At 36.2% G+C, this 18,346-nt stretch overlaps 1 protein-coding gene across 1 annotated transcript in view; it reads left to right on the top strand.

Annotated features, from left to right (window-relative positions):
* Nucleotides 1–18,346, top strand: part of GABBR2 (gamma-aminobutyric acid type B receptor subunit 2) — a 458,172-nt gene that overhangs the window by 220,975 nt on the left and 218,851 nt on the right. Inside the window, exons 6-7 of the mRNA XM_066184941.1 lie at nucleotides 5,221–5,412; nucleotides 6,537–6,773. Coding sequence (XP_066041038.1) covers nucleotides 5,221–5,412; nucleotides 6,537–6,773 — 429 coding nt within the window. The remainder of the gene's footprint in view (nucleotides 1–5,220; nucleotides 5,413–6,536; nucleotides 6,774–18,346) is intronic.

Genomic DNA, 18,346 nt, shown 5'->3' with positions numbered 1-18,346 from the left:
TTTCTTCATGGAGTTCAGCTCTGTGAAGGTTTATATCCTAAAAAGAGGTTGCACATGCTTAGTTCCATTTCTCTTTCAATAAAATACTTCGTACTTGACTTCAGTGGAATTTAGGCATAGGCTGCATGGTTAGCTTCTTCTTATTATTACTTTCCTGTAGTGGAATTGAATGCCAAATCGAACTTGAGCATTGCTCTTCACATCAGATCCAGGGAAATACTTACATATGTAGCAGCAGTTAGAGAAAGAACTGCAAGATTTTGATCTTGTCCAAGAGCTGTGTTCTGGTGATAATGTCTGTGTGCATGAGTTTTGCATGTTTTGCTTTTAAAGAATAAGAAATTCAAGCCAGTTCCTATACACCCTAACTAAGCAACACTAATAATTTCTCCTACTGAAAATGTTGCTAATTATACAGTTGTCATTCCCTTCTGACTGCTGTACATTTTACCTGTATTACATGAAAGCAAATACTAATTGGTAAAAAATAAGGGTTTTTTAACCAAAACAGTAAGACTAGCAAACAAAAAATTCCCTATCCTCACCATTTGTTTGTGTGAATGTGCTGCAAACTTATCCACTGTTACTGCCTTTAAAAGTAGCAGGATTAGAATGTGGATCTATACTTGTACCAGCCTGTAGAAAGTCCCAAAGAGAAAGATTTTAGTGGCCTAAGTATTGAATTTTTAGTCTGAATAGTTAGATTAATCCAAGAACACAGTCAATATAATGGAAAAGCAATAATGACAGCACCTAAATTTCCAAGGGCGTTTTTTAATGAGACAGTTGCCTATCCTTGAAAAGAAAAGAAAGGCAGTAGTTCAAAATCTGTGTGCTCCATGTGCCTCAGATGCATTTTGGCTCTTACTCAGCAGCTGTCCCAGTTGGTGGCAAAATTTAGAAAGGAGATTGTAGAGTGTATTTGGAAGGAACAAAATCTGTTTTCATCCAAAAGGAAATGGAAAGTATTATTTTATTTTTCATTCTTCTCATCTCTGATAGGTCTTTGTATATAGATCTTTTTGTACTGCCATTTAAATTAGACTGACAGAGATAATCTCCTATTTTTTCATTCCTGGAAGAAAGAATGGTACTTCTGCAGTCCAGATCCTCTTCAGATCTCTTGGGGTTGGGCTGCATTTCCCCAGCAGAGGGGTTCTGGTCAGAATTATCTTCCAGTCCAACACTGGCACGAGATTGGCCTCATTTCTAGTTGCCCTTAATTCCTAGTTGCATTTCTCTAGAATCCTCTTCCAAATCCATGTGCATGTGAGGCCACTGAAGAAATCCTAGAATTCTTTGAAGGGGCAGGCTGTCCATTGTGGTTTTCTGAAGGGTTCTAGGGAGAGGATGTCTCTGTCAGATGAACGCTGTCTGCAGCTTTCTGTGGCTGTGGTTTGGTGTGAAAGTGGGAAATGTGCGTAACTCTGCGCAGTTTAAAGTGTGATGTCTGCTCCTAAAGTGCATTAGTATCAAAAATAATAAGGTGGATTTTTCTGGAGCCCCCCAGAAATCTGAAAGATCACGCACAGGAGACTGAATGCAGGAGAGGGCAGTTCAAAGTAGGTCATTTATATATTAATGCACTACAATATGTCTGAAAGCTTGTTATTAGTCATAAAATATATTGTTGACTCATGCACTCCTACAGATATATGTCTAAGAGCACAATATTTCAGATATGTCAAGTTTTTTAACTCCTTTTTTCCAGATGTACCTTCAGACAGGTTTCACTTGTGATTCTCTGTTATATTTGGCAGGGTTATTGATGTCAGTCAGACAAAGGCTTTGAATTTGTTAAGGGAAGATGCTTTTTCATTAGTGCAAGACTTTTTTTTTTTTTTTTTTTTTCTGATTGTGATTATATCCTAAATATTTGGCAATGAGTTATGTAGGTGGTAAAACCTTTAAAGTCTGCCTCACTTTTCGGCCTGGATTCAACAGTCATGTGCTGTGAGGTTTCCTCAGGACATCTATTGGAGTTTATCTAATTTCAGAGAACCATTTAGGTTGTAAAAGACCTTTGAGATTATCAAGTCCCACCACTAACCCAGCACTGCCAAGTCCACCACTTAACCATGTCCCTAAGTGCCTCATCTGCACATCTTTTCAATGCCTCCTGTGATGATGACTCAACCTCTTCCCTGGTCCCTGATAATCCTTTCAGTGAAGAGGTCTTTCTTAATATCCAATCTAAATCACCTCAATTGCAAATTCCGATCATTTCCTCCTTTCCTATTCCTTCTACTTGGAAGGAGACACCAACACCGACGCAAAAAAAAAAAAAAAAAAAAAAAAAAAGACTAAAAGATAGTAGCAATTCAGTAGCAAACTTTAAAAGCAGGACAGGACTGGTTAAAGCCAAAGTGAACGTTGGCAGGTATTTCTTACAAGGATTTAAATAAGCTTAGCTGTTCATTTATCACCAGTGTCAAAAGAGTGAGCAATTTTAGTTCTATGGGAAATCTTAGTTTTATAATTAATTTTCACCTCAGTGGGATGAATGTGATATTTTCTTAGAATAGAAATTAGGACCTTTTGGTCAAAAATTAATACTTCAACGATCAACAAATTGCCAATAATTGTTTACTACACATAAGAAATATCTCTTATATTAATCTCCTTGTTGTAAATAAGCATTTATTTATGTATTCAAACAAGAATGAAATGTTTTAAAAGAAAAAAAATACAGTTTCACAAGGGCAAAAATTGTCCATGCCAGTTTTCCTGAGTGCTTGGCAGCAACTCGGGGCTTTGCACAGGACATGGGAGAAAAGTTAAGGAAAATGTTTATGCTGTTCTGGTGGTACAAAGAATGTGCAAACCTTCAGCTTCCCTTGTCTGCCAAAAAATCTTCCCCTTAGAAACTGAAACTTGTAAGTATTGGTCTGTGTGCAGTCAAACAGTTCAAGAAAGAGCCAAGTGTTTCAAGTACTTGCATCAAACTCATGTCCATTTAGCAGAATCAACAGGAAGGAAATGGTGGCAAAAAAGCATTATTTTCCAATAAGTGTGGGACTTATTGGGACCCAAATACTGAAATGTCTGAATACTATCAGCTGTGCTGTCACTAGAAAAATGACTCTATGGTCATGGTGCTCATCTTCAGAGGAGCTGAATTTCTTCCTACTTTTGCCTTCCCTAGATTACCCTTCAAGCCCTGTCGTTCCACCATATCTCAAAGGAAGAGCGGACAGCTCCTAGTGTTTGTTCTGTTTGTTTTTTCAAGCCAGATTGTTGCAGAAATGTGAAAGTATAACCAGTCTTTCAGGCAACCATGTTGGGAATGATCCCTTGTTCCCAGGATGAAATTTCTGGCTATTTTGAAACTTTCAATTTCCAGCCCATTTCCTAGGGCATTCACAGATTATGCAGGAAGCAGTACAAGTGCTTATGCAAACAGAAAATTTCCAGCAGCTCTAATTTCAGAATAGTTCACAGCCAATACTTTCTGGCAACACACAATTTGATACTTTAATCTCTATCGAATGGGGGAAGCTACATAAGACTGTCCTTCTCTAAAAGCACTATTCTGTATCAGTTTGTCTCCTCATGATTTGAAAACTGTCAGATAAAAAACACTGAGTCACTGAAAGGTCTTGAATGACCTAACTGTATAATGCAAGTTCTTATAGATGGAAGTACTGCAGGATGGAATTCCTATTTTCCTCGCGAGTGGCCCTGGAATACAGTGTCCCCATAGCTATGCAGGAGTGGAGGTGGGTAGGAGGACAAAAGGAGATGTGTTTCTGGAAGAGAAGAATTAAGCAAGAGAAAGACAAACTGTTTATGTGGATTGTGGAATATGTAATATGTGAGATGCAAGACAGCAGGTTTCAGACAGGACTTTCAAGCAGCATTGTATACAAAGGCATGAAATTTGATTTTGGCTGAACAAAAGCTTCTGCAACCAGAGGCCAAATAAATCTGCTTTGTGCACAATACTGTTATGAACAGAGCTGGCACCATTATAATAGACTTCACAGATTTAAAGCCCATTTTTAATTTGGGTATTAACATATTTAAGAGGCTGTCCTATTTCATATATTCTGCTATTGATCTTTACTTCTCTGATAGGCTTTTTGTATGACCTTTGGGATACTTCTCAAAACAGTTATTTCAGAATGACTAATATGTCCTGTTTGCATTCTTACAATTTCCTCCTTCTGTAATATTTTCTGTGAAAATACAGCAGTTTTCCTTTTGAGAGCTCTAAGCTTGCACCATGTATTTCTAAAAATTAGAATTTTTATCTTAGGCATTCTATCTCAAGTATTGCTTATATTAGGAGACAAAGAAGCATGAAACCTGTAGTTTTGAAATGCAGTCTGACTGAAATGTCAGAAGAAAAATATCTAGTTGCAAGACAGTGAGAGAAACATCTGAGATAAAATTTGCCAGTTTTATCCTAGAACAGTCTTTCCAATCAAAGAGAATATTTGAGAATAGATTGGCTTTTAGGTACAACAGCATATGTGCCTGACTAAGAAAGTATTTCTGTTTCCTGTTACATATATGTGCTAAGTATTGAAAGGAGATAACTATAATCTCAGTATCTTGGATTGTTGTCAGATGTATTCAGTATTCCAACAATATAGAATTTCATTTGAAGAAAATTCTTTCTGAGAAAAAAAAAATCATTGAGATTTTGCTTTATCAATTCACTATTCACTCATGCTCCTCAGAAGGAACTGCTAAGTTAATGTTACTGTGGTCTGCTTTTGAGCAGTCAACTAATTCACATTTGCCACATGTGATTTGGTGGTGCCTATGATCCAAGTTTTTATGTTAGCCTAGTCCTCAGATTGACTTAAGGGTGATAATAACTTAGTTCAAATGTGGTAGCATGGTGGTTCTATCACTTATTTAATAGTTGTGTTATGAAGAACTTTCTGTGGAAAGCTGTGCCTTCTGTTGTGTTTCTCTTTATCTCCCTCAGTTCAGGAATACAGTTTCATTTTTCTGTTTTTTAAGAAATAATCCACTGAAAGAAAAACAGGGTTTAGTAAATTCTCATGTCTGGAATTCGTAAGTCAGGAGTCTTCAAAAAAAGTCTTCATCATTAGCAAGTTTATTCTAAACTGTTTAAAATACTTGTGCAGCCCAATTAAACTATTATTTTATTAATAATGAAAGAAAAAGTTAACAAAAAGCAATTTGTTTTATGTTCAATATCTCTATTACTAAGTCCATTGTCTTTTCTGTTTTTCTTATTTGCAGGCTTATGATGAAGAAATGTATGGCAGCAAATATCAGTGGATTATTCCAGGGTGGTATGAAAATCTTTGGTGGGAATCCTGGATTAATTCCTCACAGTGTCTCAGCAAAAATCTTCTTGCAGCCATGGAAGGTTATATTGGAGTGGATTTTGAGCCCCTCAGCTCAAACACGAATAAGACTATATCAGGAAGGGTTAGTATTTTTCTTCCATCTACTTTATTAGACCATCAGTTCTCTCACTGCTGGGTTGGCACAGTAAAGCACCAAGAAGGGGGGTGAAGGGTTCTTCTACCAAGTGACTTGGCAGTCATCACAGTCAGTTTCACCACTTTTCACTAGTTTGAAAATTTAAAATATTTGAAAATAAAATCTAAGTTTTACAAGGTAAGATAGGAGTAAAGCCCCTTGCTTCAAATCTGCCCTCTTCCCCCAGTATGAACTTCATAGTTAAATGTGCATTAAAGTTTGGATTACAGTCTTTAGTATCATGTTCTGTGTCACTTCAAGGTAAACAGTTGAGCACAGAAACAGAAAACTCTTTTATTTAAACCTATTCTGGAAATGGCCAATTTGAATGGTGATTTGCACCTCTCAGAACTAGGGGGCAGCAGGGGAGGCTTGTTTTAAATATAAAAATATGTGCTGTTTCCATAAAGCACATAAAATTTTATCACAGAACAAATACATACAAACTCTGACCGATGAATAAACATGCCTGATTTTGCTGCTTTTAATTTTTTTTTCCATCTGCCTTTTCATGCCTTGCTGAGTGAGCATAAAAGGCAACTTTACTAATGGGCAACTCATCATGTGATAGCATACCATCCAGAACGTAGTGAACTTGTAAAATGTAGACAAATTGCCACTCAAAATTTCATATTGAGTGAACAGTTGCTCAAGTAAAGGTTATTTGATTTGTGTTACCCTGTAATGTGTAATCAGACCACTGATTTGCAGGGATACTGAGTTATTCTCTGTTCTGCTATTATGGCTCACCAGTGTACAGTTTTGGTTGGACTGAAGCCTTTTGTACAAAATTTAAATAAAGCAAGTTGTCATTTATAAAGTGAGGCAGTACAGCTGCTTTCAGTCTCTCTGTCTCCTAGTTCTGCTTCCCAATCTCACCAGAAGTTTTTAAATCAGGCAATACATGTTTCTTGAATTTTATTTTCTTTCATAATTTTTATTTTGGTGGCCTTTTCTGTGTTAGTTATGTACATCTCTAAATTGGGGGCTGCAGTTTGAGGTGTTGGTTTGAATTCAGCTCTGTAAAATTTAAAGTATTGAGGTAAAACTGAATTTTATCTCCTCTGCAGACTCCACAGCAGTATGAAAAGGAATACAATGCTAAACGTGGTGATGGGCAATCCAGCAAATTTCATGGTTATGCCTATGATGGAATATGGGTGATTGCCCGGACCCTGCAGCGGGCAATGAATATTCTGAATTCCACCAAAAAGCACCAAAAAATTGAAGATTTTAACTACACAAATCACAAACTCGGCAAAATTTTTCTGGATGCTATGAATGAAACTAGATTCTTTGGAGTAACGGTAAGTCCTCATCAGATAATTGTGGGATGCAGGAAGCTTGTGATTTTGTGTCAGTAGTTGAAACAACTATTAAATATTAAGTACGCTTGAAAAAGAAACACAGTTGTGTATTTCCTCTATCTTCAGAGCTTCCAGTTCCACTTCATATTAAAAATTAATGTTGTTGCCTTGACAGTCTTGCTTATTACCTGACTTCAGATGCCAAGGGATGACACTGTACAGTTCCTCAGTTATCAGATTTTTAAGCATGAATGTCATCTGAATTAACAAATCAGAATGGTCTCAAGGGAACCACAAGTTTTGCAAGCTGCAGTGACCTTTTAAGTGAATGTTTTAGCAGTTAAGGAGTAGCTGGAATGTGATCTGAAAATCCTTATTTCTCTCCATCATTAGGTTTGGTAATAGGTTATAGTACACTGTCTCTAATCTCCAGTGCTGTACATCCTAGATATTCTTGCAACATGCTTCAGTTGTGATTTAAATTTATTAATAGTTTGTATTTTTTCAGTTAAGTACAAAGTGTGCTCACATTGACTTAAGAAGAAATAGTCATATACAGTAGTATCCTCATTCTGATTTCAATTGTACAATTGCGAACACTTAATTTTTTGGTTTTGGGTTTTTTTTTTTAATTTATTTACATTTCTTCTGCTTTTTAGCAGAGTGAAACAGGCGATAGGAGTGTGGTCTTAAAACTTCTTAATTGCGTAATTGTATCTGAGGCAACATCAGTCAGAAGTTAGTGGTGCATATGTGTTCCGGAGTCTGCAGAGCTCACCAAGAGAGATGAACAGACTCCATTTCAGGGAAAATGGTCTTTGGAGTTTCCAAGGGCTGCAACAAGGAACCTACTGGAACCTGCTTTGTCATGCATGTTGTCAAGGTTGTCATACATGTCAGAAACTGGTTCAAGGAGAAAATGCCTGCACAAACACATCAACAAGGTGTAAAGGCTCAACCTTTTGGTGTCCTTGTTAATTGCTGAAAAAGCTTTCTGTGACATGATACAGTTGAAACTAATGCAGGATTTCTAAGTAAAAACCAACCATATGGCAAGACAATATGAATACCTAGTTGCTTGCACAATATGAATTTTGCTTTTGTTTTACACTGAATTTGACTGAAAGTTTCAGTAAAAGAATTTTTTATTCCATTTTATTCACGGTAGGACTGGACCTTTGATGAAGGTTTCAGACAGTAGCAGCTATGAGCCAGACTCTGCAGGGACTCAGATATATTTGTCCTGCATGATTCCGTGTATGGTATCTATCAGTAGGCTTGAAATTGAATATTGCTATGTATCTCCTTTTAGGTTAGGGTTTTGTATTTTGTTTTTTGGGGTGGTTTTTTTAATTATTATTATCCTTTTTGCCTTCTGTTTAGTTTTGCAGCCAATTATGGTGAAATTGATGAATTTCATTAGCATTGCTTAATTACCCTTCACTGCTTCCTCTCCAAAAAAACAAAAACAAAAACAAAAAACCCAAAGACAAAAAACCCCAGAAAACAAAAAAAACCCCAAAAAAACAACAAAAAAACCAACAAAACAAAACAAAACAAAAAAAAAAAACCAAAAAAACCCACCAAAAAAAAAAAATAAAAACAAAACAAAAAAACCACAACAAAATCAAACCCAAAATATCTAAGATTGAAAGAAAGCTCTTTTTCACTAGTTTCAGAGACACCAGCAAAATCTCACAAGCCTCCCTTTAGGGAAGGAATGAATCAAAGTTTCAACAGCCACATTCAGCTATGTTTACTTACTTTATTGCCTCAGTTACAATGGTTTCCAAAGAAATTACTGCATGATTCTTCACAGTATTTAGTACCTGTCTGAGGTGCTTGGTAAAATATTTCTCTTTATCATTGGTCAACCAAGTCATAATAAAAATGCACAGCCCAAATCTGGTAGTTACGTGGATCATGCTTCCTGTACCTGTAATTTACAAAAGCATTTTATTGAGAGAGATATGGAGAGAAGAAAGTCTACAGAAACTACTCTTTCTTACGCCTGAATTACAACACACAGTGCTCAAGCCTTTCCAGACAGCATGGAGAAAAAGAGTTTTAAAAGAAGAAGAGTTTTGCATTGTAGTATTCAAAAAGTTGAAGTTGAAGGAGCAGATTGAATCTTACCGGAAATACTTTTAAACTTTTTATTCTTCAGTCTAATAAATTGTAACCTGATTTTAAACTTTCACTGGAATATGAGGTGTAAGTCTTGAAGTGTTTAATCTAATTTCATTTTTTCCCAGAATATGTATTTTAATACAATTTTTTTATAGTTTATTTTTGAAAACCAATTCTAAACAGGAAAAAGACATTCATTTATTCAAGAGTGTCTGTGCCAAATAGAAAATGAGTTTTGGAAAAAAAGAAGAAACAAAAGTGAGGACTAAATTTTATCAGTATTCAAAAACTCATAATAAATTATGTTGTAATTTATTAGGTAAGAGAAGACAGACAAGATGTAGACAGGAATCTAAAACTGCAAAATCTATTAAGTCTCTTTCTCTATGCTTTCTGTGAATATGATATCAGAGAAATTGTCATGTCATTAATCCCTGTTACGCAGTTTTCATATTCCTTGAAATTTTTTATAGAAAACAACATTAAGTGATGAGGGGGTTGTGGAAATTTTTAAACAATTTTGAACACTTGGGATGAAGTGTGCTGGTTCCTGATTATAAGGAATAACATTCTTTCAATTTTCTGTTCCTTTTTTATTTTAATTTTCTTAAAATTTTCTAGGAGACAGCATTTAGAAAACAGATAAGGTTATTGCCCAGAGACTTGACATGACAAATCCTATTTTTATGCATCAGAAACTCAGTACAAAATGTTATTTATTCTAATTCTGCTGTCAGAAATCTATTGGAAGAGACATTATGGATTTTTCTTAATTATTCTTGAGGGTTCTGCTCTCTTTCTCATTATTTTTTTCTTAGCAAAATGATTCCTTCTGTTATTTTGCCTTTGTACTTATCAGACTTATAGGACTTATAATCATGTTGATTGCCATATAAATTTCTTGTGTATTCTGAATACAGATCAAGAAAACATAAATTCAATGTTTTATCAGAAAAGAGTAATACAGCTATCGTCTACACTCTTTAAAAGATAAACTGGATACTGTTATAGAGGTGCAAAAGGATTTTGTGATGAGAAATGCATAACAAAAGACCTGCAGGGATCTTCCTACAGTTTTGTTAATCTGAATGTCCTAATTCTGGAGTCAGATTCACTGGTGTTGGGCATTTTCCAACTGAGTAAGGCATTTCATAGTTAGAATGGCCCCTCTGCAATGACTAACTTTCAGGACAGGAGTGCTTTTGATTTGGGACTAGCTTGGCTTCCTTGGTGTGCATTCTTCTAATTTCCTTGGTTATCAGAGCATTTGATTAGTTATAAATGAGAAAGTTGCTGAAATAAAAAAAAAAATAAAGTATTTTGAACCTTTTTTCCATTTTTCTTAATCCAGATAGAGACATTTGTATAAACTGAATGCAACACTACCCTTGTGATTTATAAAGTTCCAAGTCCTGTTTCCTGGCTAAATATATTCCTCTTTTCAAATAGTACATGTTCTTTCTGATAACTTAAGTGTCAGAAAATGGAAGACAAGAAAAGAAGTATTTGCACAGGTTTTTTGACACAGTTTAGATGTCTGAGGAGTTCCCTGATGTAGTTGGTGGAGGCACTGCAAGTAATTTAGATTTTGCAGGATCTACTGAGGTCTTTGTTTAACAGTTACTGCTTTGAATCAGTACAGAGTGTTAAAGTGGTGGGAAAAAAACATATGTCTGGGAGATGTATATATCTGCATTTCAATTCTATAGAATTTTACAGCATTCTACCTCTAACGTGTTCATCATGTATGTGTGAAAGCTGAGGAGAATTTTCCACAGAGTCAGAATTATTCTCCTAACGCAGGACTATTTGTCTAAGTTATAATTTAAAAAAAAAGAAAAAGAAAAAAAGTCAAACTTTATTTTATGCAATGCTACCATAATAATTAGTCAAGAATTAGTGCTGTCTTCTCAGGATACCAAATCATATTTAATGTATACCAAATCAAAATCCATCTAGAGAATAGATGGACTTTGTTTTAGTAATGTTTTCCCATTTTTTTTCTCTTTGTAGAAACTATGGATGCCTACACAGTAACTTACAATTACAGCAATAGTTATCTTTATTAGCAAAAGAATGTTGGTTATACTTGGAAAGATGTCGTACAATGGTTTAGGTTGGAAGGGACCTTAAAGGCCATCTGGTTCCAACCCCTCTCAGAGCCCCATCCAACCTGCCCTTGAACACTTTCAGGGATGGGGCATCCCTGATTTCTTTAGGCAATCTGTTCCAGTTCCTCAGCACCTTCACAGTAAAAAATTTCTTCCTAATGTCTAATCTAAATCTGGTCTCTTTCAGTTGGAATCCATTTACCCTTATCCCATCACTACATCCCCTTGTAAATAGTCACTGCAGTTTTCTTGTTGGTTCCCTTTAGGCACTGGAAGGGTGCCATATTAAATACCATATTTGTTCTCAGGATATTAGAAGTTTTTTTTGGTTCCATAGGGGAGCCAAGTAGTGGGAAAAATACAGTGCATCTCAGGGATAATTTTTAATTCCTTTTTTAGTCAAAACAGGACAGTGTTTTTTAAAAATGTTTTCCTGTAATTTTCTTTTTGCTTAACCGTTGTCACTGATGTGAAGTCATGAATGTTACCATTTTCACTGATTTATGCCTGAATTGTTGCAGCGGGGTATTCTGCTCCTTGCATTTATTGCTATTATCTGTTATTATAAATCAAGTTTCAAAATTGTAAATTTATTTCTCATCCTTATGACCTTCTATTATTTCTATGTAATGGTAAAAGAATTGCAGTGGAGGAGTGAGAAAATTAAATACAGTGTTGTCTTTTCCTTTTATGTCAGCCAGAGACTAGCACAGTAGGATAAAATTCCATCACAGTAGCTGCTGCACAATTGAAACCACAGCCATGAAATAGCTTTCAAGTCTGTCCCTGGCATCCTGCATTTGAATGGATCTAGTCATATTTCATAACTGGAAAAATGCTTATTTATATGAAGTTTGCTTTGTATTTTGATGCTGATTGTTTCTGAAAATTTATCTTAGGAGCTTGCCTCCAGTTTCCAGGCTTCAGTAGCCACTGTGCTGTACAGGATTCTCAGAAATACAGAAGGTGTTACCAATGGAACAGGAACAGGGAGAAAGTATTTATTTCATGTCATGCTGGAAAAAATAACATACCCAAGATGGTTAAATTAAAAAATGTGTCAGTCTTTGGCAGAGAATCAGATAAAATTAGCATGGACTTCAGCATGATGAACTTATGCTTAATATGGGAGTCTAGCAAACATTTCTGTTAGTAGCATTGATCAGTGCAGCTAATTTTGCATGAACAGTTCTGAATTAAGCCTCAAGAGCTATTTATACCTGCAGTTAAATTTTCTTTGTTGACATGGCTGAGGTAGGGTGAATAGTAAAAGTATTGGGGGGAAGGCAGAAATCTCAATCAAACAATTGTTTTGTTAATATAGAATAGAGCTTTAAAAGAACATTTAATTTAATAAAAAGGACGGGAGATAGAGGTTTAGTGTGCAGTGGAATACTTAACACTATAAAGACATCTGTTACTGAGAAATGCTTTTGAATGTTCAATCAAATTTGACTTAATTTTGAGCATTTGAAAATTTCTTGTTGGACATTAACCATAATTGGGTGATTTGAGGGAGTACAACAAGCTAGCAAAACACATAGTCAGGAAAATCTATAAATGTATGCACAAGCATGCTCATGCTCACAACCCCACTGACTCTGGGCAAATCTAAGGTTTTTTCTACACCTGACCCTTTGAGTGTGAAGTGTTCTGAATTTAATGCCTTCCTTTACCTTTTCATTCTTCAGAACTTGATTCCTGTTAGGGCATTTCTTGTGTAGCATAGAAAAGAGAAAAACTTGGGATCTGGCGGTGTGTGAGACCCTCTGCAGAGCTTTTTGCTTTTCTTTTGCTTCTGGAATCTCTGTTTACCTGAGAAGAGAGAAATATGCTGAATCTCTTACTACATTACTCCCTTGTGACTTCCAGTAAATTATCCAACTCCCATGAGCAAGTGAGAGCAGTACAGTGGGTTGGTGAACTAATTTGCTCTCTATGTGGCCACTTCATTTAGGAGACTCCTCAAAATAGAGAGCTGCTAAACTAAGCCATCAGCAAGTTTGCATAAGGTCATAAACAATGTTTGCTCATTAGGAAAATTCATTGCAAATGTTTTCATCTGCCAACAGTGTAAAACTGCATACAAAAGGAAATAGTAACTTTTAGGAATGAGATCTGAAATTAACTGTGACATTTCAAAGATTAGCCCTCAAGCTAATCAGCAGTTGACGATTTAATAGTTATAGTAGGTGTCAAATAAAAAAGGCTTTAGTCTGAAGTTGTAGAACACTTACTACAGCATCTGTCATTTTAATAGCTGGATATTTGATGAAAATAAATGAACAACATACATTTATAGAAAAGCTAGTGAAACATTTTCTGGCTGATATCTCCTAGTTTCCTCTGCTTTGTATTCAGTTTTGTCTTTTCTAGACAGTGTTTAACAGAATGCTTAATATGCTCTAGAAGCTGCTTGGCTGCTACTTTTTGTACAAAGAGTGGAAGTCCCTACAAATAATAAAGAAGCAAAGCTCAAGGGAAGGAATTTGCACTGTCTGAGTGGTGATGCAGGTTTGTACTTCACAGGGTAGTTTTCTTCAAGCTTCTAAAGAAAGCAAGCACATTTAAGTAGTACCACAACCTTGTTTTGTTTTGTTTTGTTTTTTCCCCTGAAGTGTGACTTATTTTTTAGCTGCATGTTTCTAATCAACCTTTACATTTTGGGATTGTTTTTTTCCTTTTGTTTTGTTTTTCTTGTCTGTATTCCCTGAATTTGAAGGATGAAAAGACTAAAGAAAAGAGTTAAATTTATAAAGGCTCTGTCCTGCTCCAGGTCAGCAGTTAAACTGGGAGAGGGTATTGATTGCTTTAAAAAGCAACTTTTCAAGACAATTTTTCCCTTTGCCAGTTGGGCTTGTCTGAAATTGTTATAGAGGGCTCTTTGAAAATAACAGGATACTGAAAGAGTGGGCAGTGTATATGTGTTGGACAGGCAACATGGAACTGCAGGTTTTGGTGTCTGTTGAATAAGCAGGACATTGTTTTTCCTGATGATCAGATGGCCTTTTATCTTCTGCTTAGTCAGAAGTACTACTAGGTTGATTCCTTTGCCACCTCTTCACCATCTATCAGAAAAAGAAGGAAAAATGTTATGCACCTTCTATCGCTGCATTGAAGCTCTGTGCCCTGCTTCAACAAGTTGTTTGTTTGGGTTGGTTATTTTTTGGTTTTGGTTTGGTTTTTTTGTTCGTTTTTTGTTGGGTTTTTTTAATGTATGAGATAGGAAGTGTTGTGTGCCTACTGAGAAAGGGTGATAGGATAAAATTCTGCAGACACTTACATCCTGCTTGCAACAAGTGTACCACTGAAATACCATCTCCTACAATTATAGTAAACCTGTAGTAGCTCCATCCACCTGTACTGTGACATCAAACCATGTCAGTATCTTGTGATCAGTGGCAGATAACACATCAGTGTGGATCTCTGGTGATGATCCCATATCAGCAAGAAAGTATCAGAACCTCTCTTCATCATATACAAGTCCATAAAAACAGTTCAGGGTTCGCTATATGTGCTGTAAGAACTGCTTTGGCAGAGTCTCTCCTGCCATAATATCCAAAATGGAAATGTGGTGGGAGTCACGTGGTATTGACAATGTTGCAAATTTCTAAATTTCTGTTTGGAATTTTTCCGTTTCTGTCACTGATTGGCAGATACAAACCCCCTAGGAAGGACTGAAACATTGCTGTAAAGGGAGGTGCAGAAGGAAAGTGGAGTGTGATGGAGAAGGGAAAGTCTGAAGTGCTTTAGCTGCACTGAGACCTGTTGCAGTTCTTGGTAGCTGTTGTAGCACATAGTGTGTCATTCAGTACAGCAGCCTAGCAAACAACTGTCTTGAGACCTATGATTGCATAGCACAGGTTAGAATTATTTCAAGCCCCTTTAAAGTAATGTTGTCTGTAAAGGAGGACTGCTCAGAAATACAAAGTTCACATTTCTAGGTCACACTTCTTTCCCAGTCCCTATGCTCAGTATTTGCAATCAGCAAGTCTCTAGTTCCACACATAACACACCCAATAACATTCTGTCTCCTTCTACCTCTAGTTCTAGTTTTCTTTTTCCTCTATCACATTTCTGTTATGAATAACAGGAATTCTAGTTTCTTGAAGACATACTAGAATGGGAAAATATCCTTAAAGCAGAGGTCCTCTTTGGGAAATAACAAGTGCAGAGGGAACAGATGAAGTATCAGCAGGGTCTGTGTTCTGGGTGGAGAGGCCCTGGAGAGGAATTATATCCATAGTTACATCCCTAACCCACACACGTGTTCCTTTTAAGAACAATGTTTCTGGAAAGGAAGACTGCAGGAGAATGTGTATTTAGGAGAATACAATGTTAAGCAAAAAGACTTCCTGGAAGGCTCTTTTCTAATCTGCATCACTGAACAGTTCTGAATTTCCAGTCTCCAGTGTCTCTTGTTCTGGTTCTGATTTGTTTATTAGTGCTTAGAGTTTAACGAAAATCTTCTTACCTGACTGAAATTGATTTTACTGTCTTTGTTGAAGAGAAGATCAGTAACAGATTATGTCAATTCCACAGAAATATGTCCAGATAAGCCAGGTGTGCATGGACCATGTGTTTAGTCGCTGGGCCATATAAGTGTTTACTAGATGGAGCTTGATGGTCTTAAAGAGCCAGTGAGGCTCTTTTATGGTTACCTGGCAGACATTGTGTGACTCATCCAGGTGCAGGCTGATACAGGCACAGCTGAACCATACTTCCAGGTGTGTATTTGCAGATTATGCAATGAAGCTTAGGCAAAAGTAAACCCCAAAAAACAAAACATCTGTGAATTATGGGCATTCCAAAACAACCGTGTTTTTCAGTGGTATAGTTATTCCTTCATTCAGTGTCCCTTAGAGAAGAAAAAAAGATGTGTGGCAAATTTAGGGATGCTACTGTTTCTGTCTGATATGTCTCCATTTGAAATTACAAGCAAAGACATCTTACACGGATATTTCCAAGCCCTCAGCTGCCCAGTGGTTTAGGGATGAAAACCACCAGACAGAGCCTTGAAGTGCAGCATATTTTCTCAGTGGGCACAGTGGTCAGAACAGCGAGATTAGGTATCCTGCATCAGCCTCAGTCTGTAAACTCTTTCCTCAGAGCTAAATCTGATTTATATTCCTTCCCTCCTAGAGGAGAGCACTAGAGAAGTACCTGGTTTAGCTCAATATTTGGGATGTGAATGCTCTTCTGTCATGATTCTAGAGTTAAAAAGCACTATTGTTTCGAAGTTAACATATTTTAGAAAGAGTATAAAACTGAATTCCTGAGTGCTTGAGGGAATTGCAGTTCTTGTTTCATTTTCCACAAGAACAGATGTTAGCCCTGCTGCCTTGGGATTGTTCCAGCCCTGGTAATTCTGTTCTGTGTACCTAAAACTCTCACGGAGGTTTCAGATGGATGAGGAAGTTATTATTTACTAGCTTTTCACCAGGACTCCTCTGAGACAATAAATGCCATAAAGATGCAAAATTTTAGTATTACTGTTCTCCCTTCTCTAAGTAGACTTTCATTTTATTATTATTTCACTGTACAGGCTAAATATAGTAAGATTTTACTAGTTTGATCCTGTTTTTCTTTCAATCAGGGACAAATCGCCTTTAGGTTCATTGTTAGCAGGAGGTGGTTCTTACTTAGCAGAGTGCTCTAATAAACAATTTGCAAATATAACTCAAAATCTTATTCTAAAATCCTTTTTTTCTCACAGAAAATGTAGGAGAAACCTCTTTTGGGATGCTGCCTGGAATTAGTGGAGATATTTTAAGATTGCTTATCAGGTATATTGCTGTAAGTTAGTAATGAATGATTAGGCTCAAGATCTTGTTCAAGCACATTTGGAGAATTTGTTGAGTGTACTGTATGGAATTACCTGACTCAGATGTCAAATAACTATGAGTGATTAAAATAATGGGGTGGAGTATAGCAATTGAAAAATAATGTCTAGTGATGACTATAAGAGCCTGCGACTTTAAGTGCAGATCATGTAAATCAAAGAAATGTTTTGGTGATCAGTTGTGCTCATTGTAAATATTCTTTAGGCTCAATGGTGTAATTTGTTACTGGGTGTCAGATGGCCGGGAAAATGAAACATGGAAAAAAGATAAATGAGAAACCTCGAAGCACACAAATAATACTCTGAAGGCTGAAGCAATAGGAAGAATACTCATCAGCCAGTTTGTCAAAATCTCAAGAATATATTTTCCACTGCTTTTTGAAGAGTTGTCATCATACAACTCTAAAATCTTCTCAACATCTGCTTTTCTTAGGCGTTTAAAAAATAAGCTCATAAATGATAAATACATTTCTAAATGTACTTAGATCTGAAAGCAGGTTCATTTAGTAAATAAATTTTGAAGTATAAAATTATTTCTAACCTGTTTATACTTAACCTTTGCAGCACTGTTTTGGATACTCTAAGAAAATAAATAAAATACGTATTTAAATAAATATATATATATTTCTATTACAGTTTTTGTACCACATTTACAAAGATCTGTTGATTTAGGTTAGTTCTACTCTTCTCCATTGTTGAATAGTTTCTTGGCAAACTTTATGTTCTGCTTTCATCTAGGTTACCCCATCACTGGGAAATTTAAAAAAGGTTTTAAAATGAGCCTTTTTTGTCTTCAGTGAAAGTGACCCACTTGATGTTACAAGAATTAGAATTCAGCATGATGGGAATTTTTGTGTGCACCTAAAAGCGAAATTTCCCCTTGGGGAATATTTTGCAATGTGACAATTTTACTTTATGGCCAGTAAAATACCCTTAACTTTTAAAACTATATTTATTTTAATTCTCTGTTCACACTGCAGCACTTCTGAGCTTTTAGTTTCACCAATTAACATATCCTCCACTGTTTTTAATCTTTACAGCAGCTCTAGGCAAAAATATTCCTTAACTTGAATGTAGGATTCTACTGAGCGTGAATCCACCTGCAGCAGTGTTAAGAGTGGTGTTACTAGCTGACTTAGCCTGGAAATGCTCTGAGGTTGTCAGGTCTGATATTCCGTGGATTATATTTTCATACATCACTGCTCGTCTTTTCTGGCAGTCATGATTTTTATGATGAACTAGTTTTCTTCCTTGGAGATGTGCTCCAGTTGCAAATAGGATTCTTGGAGCCTGCAAGCATTTTAGTGAAACACAGGAAAGTTAAAGCATTATAACGGCATTTATTGCAGGTAAATGCACAGTACATTTTCAAATAGTTTTCTAGGATTTTTGAAGTCAGCTTTTAGAACTTCTGTATTTGCTACCCTCTGCTCTTCTCCCCACCATCCTCTCATAGGTTGTTTTCTCAGCTGCTGCTGCTGCTGCTGAGG

The sequence above is a fragment of the Chamaea fasciata genome, unplaced genomic scaffold (assembly GCF_029207755.1).
Source record: "Chamaea fasciata isolate MVZ Bird 193981 ecotype frontalis unplaced genomic scaffold, bChaFas1.0.hap1 SCAF_1, whole genome shotgun sequence".
NCBI classification, from domain to species: Eukaryota; Metazoa; Chordata; class Aves; order Passeriformes; family Sylviidae; genus Chamaea; species Chamaea fasciata.
This window is presented reverse-complemented; position numbering and strand designations above follow the sequence as displayed.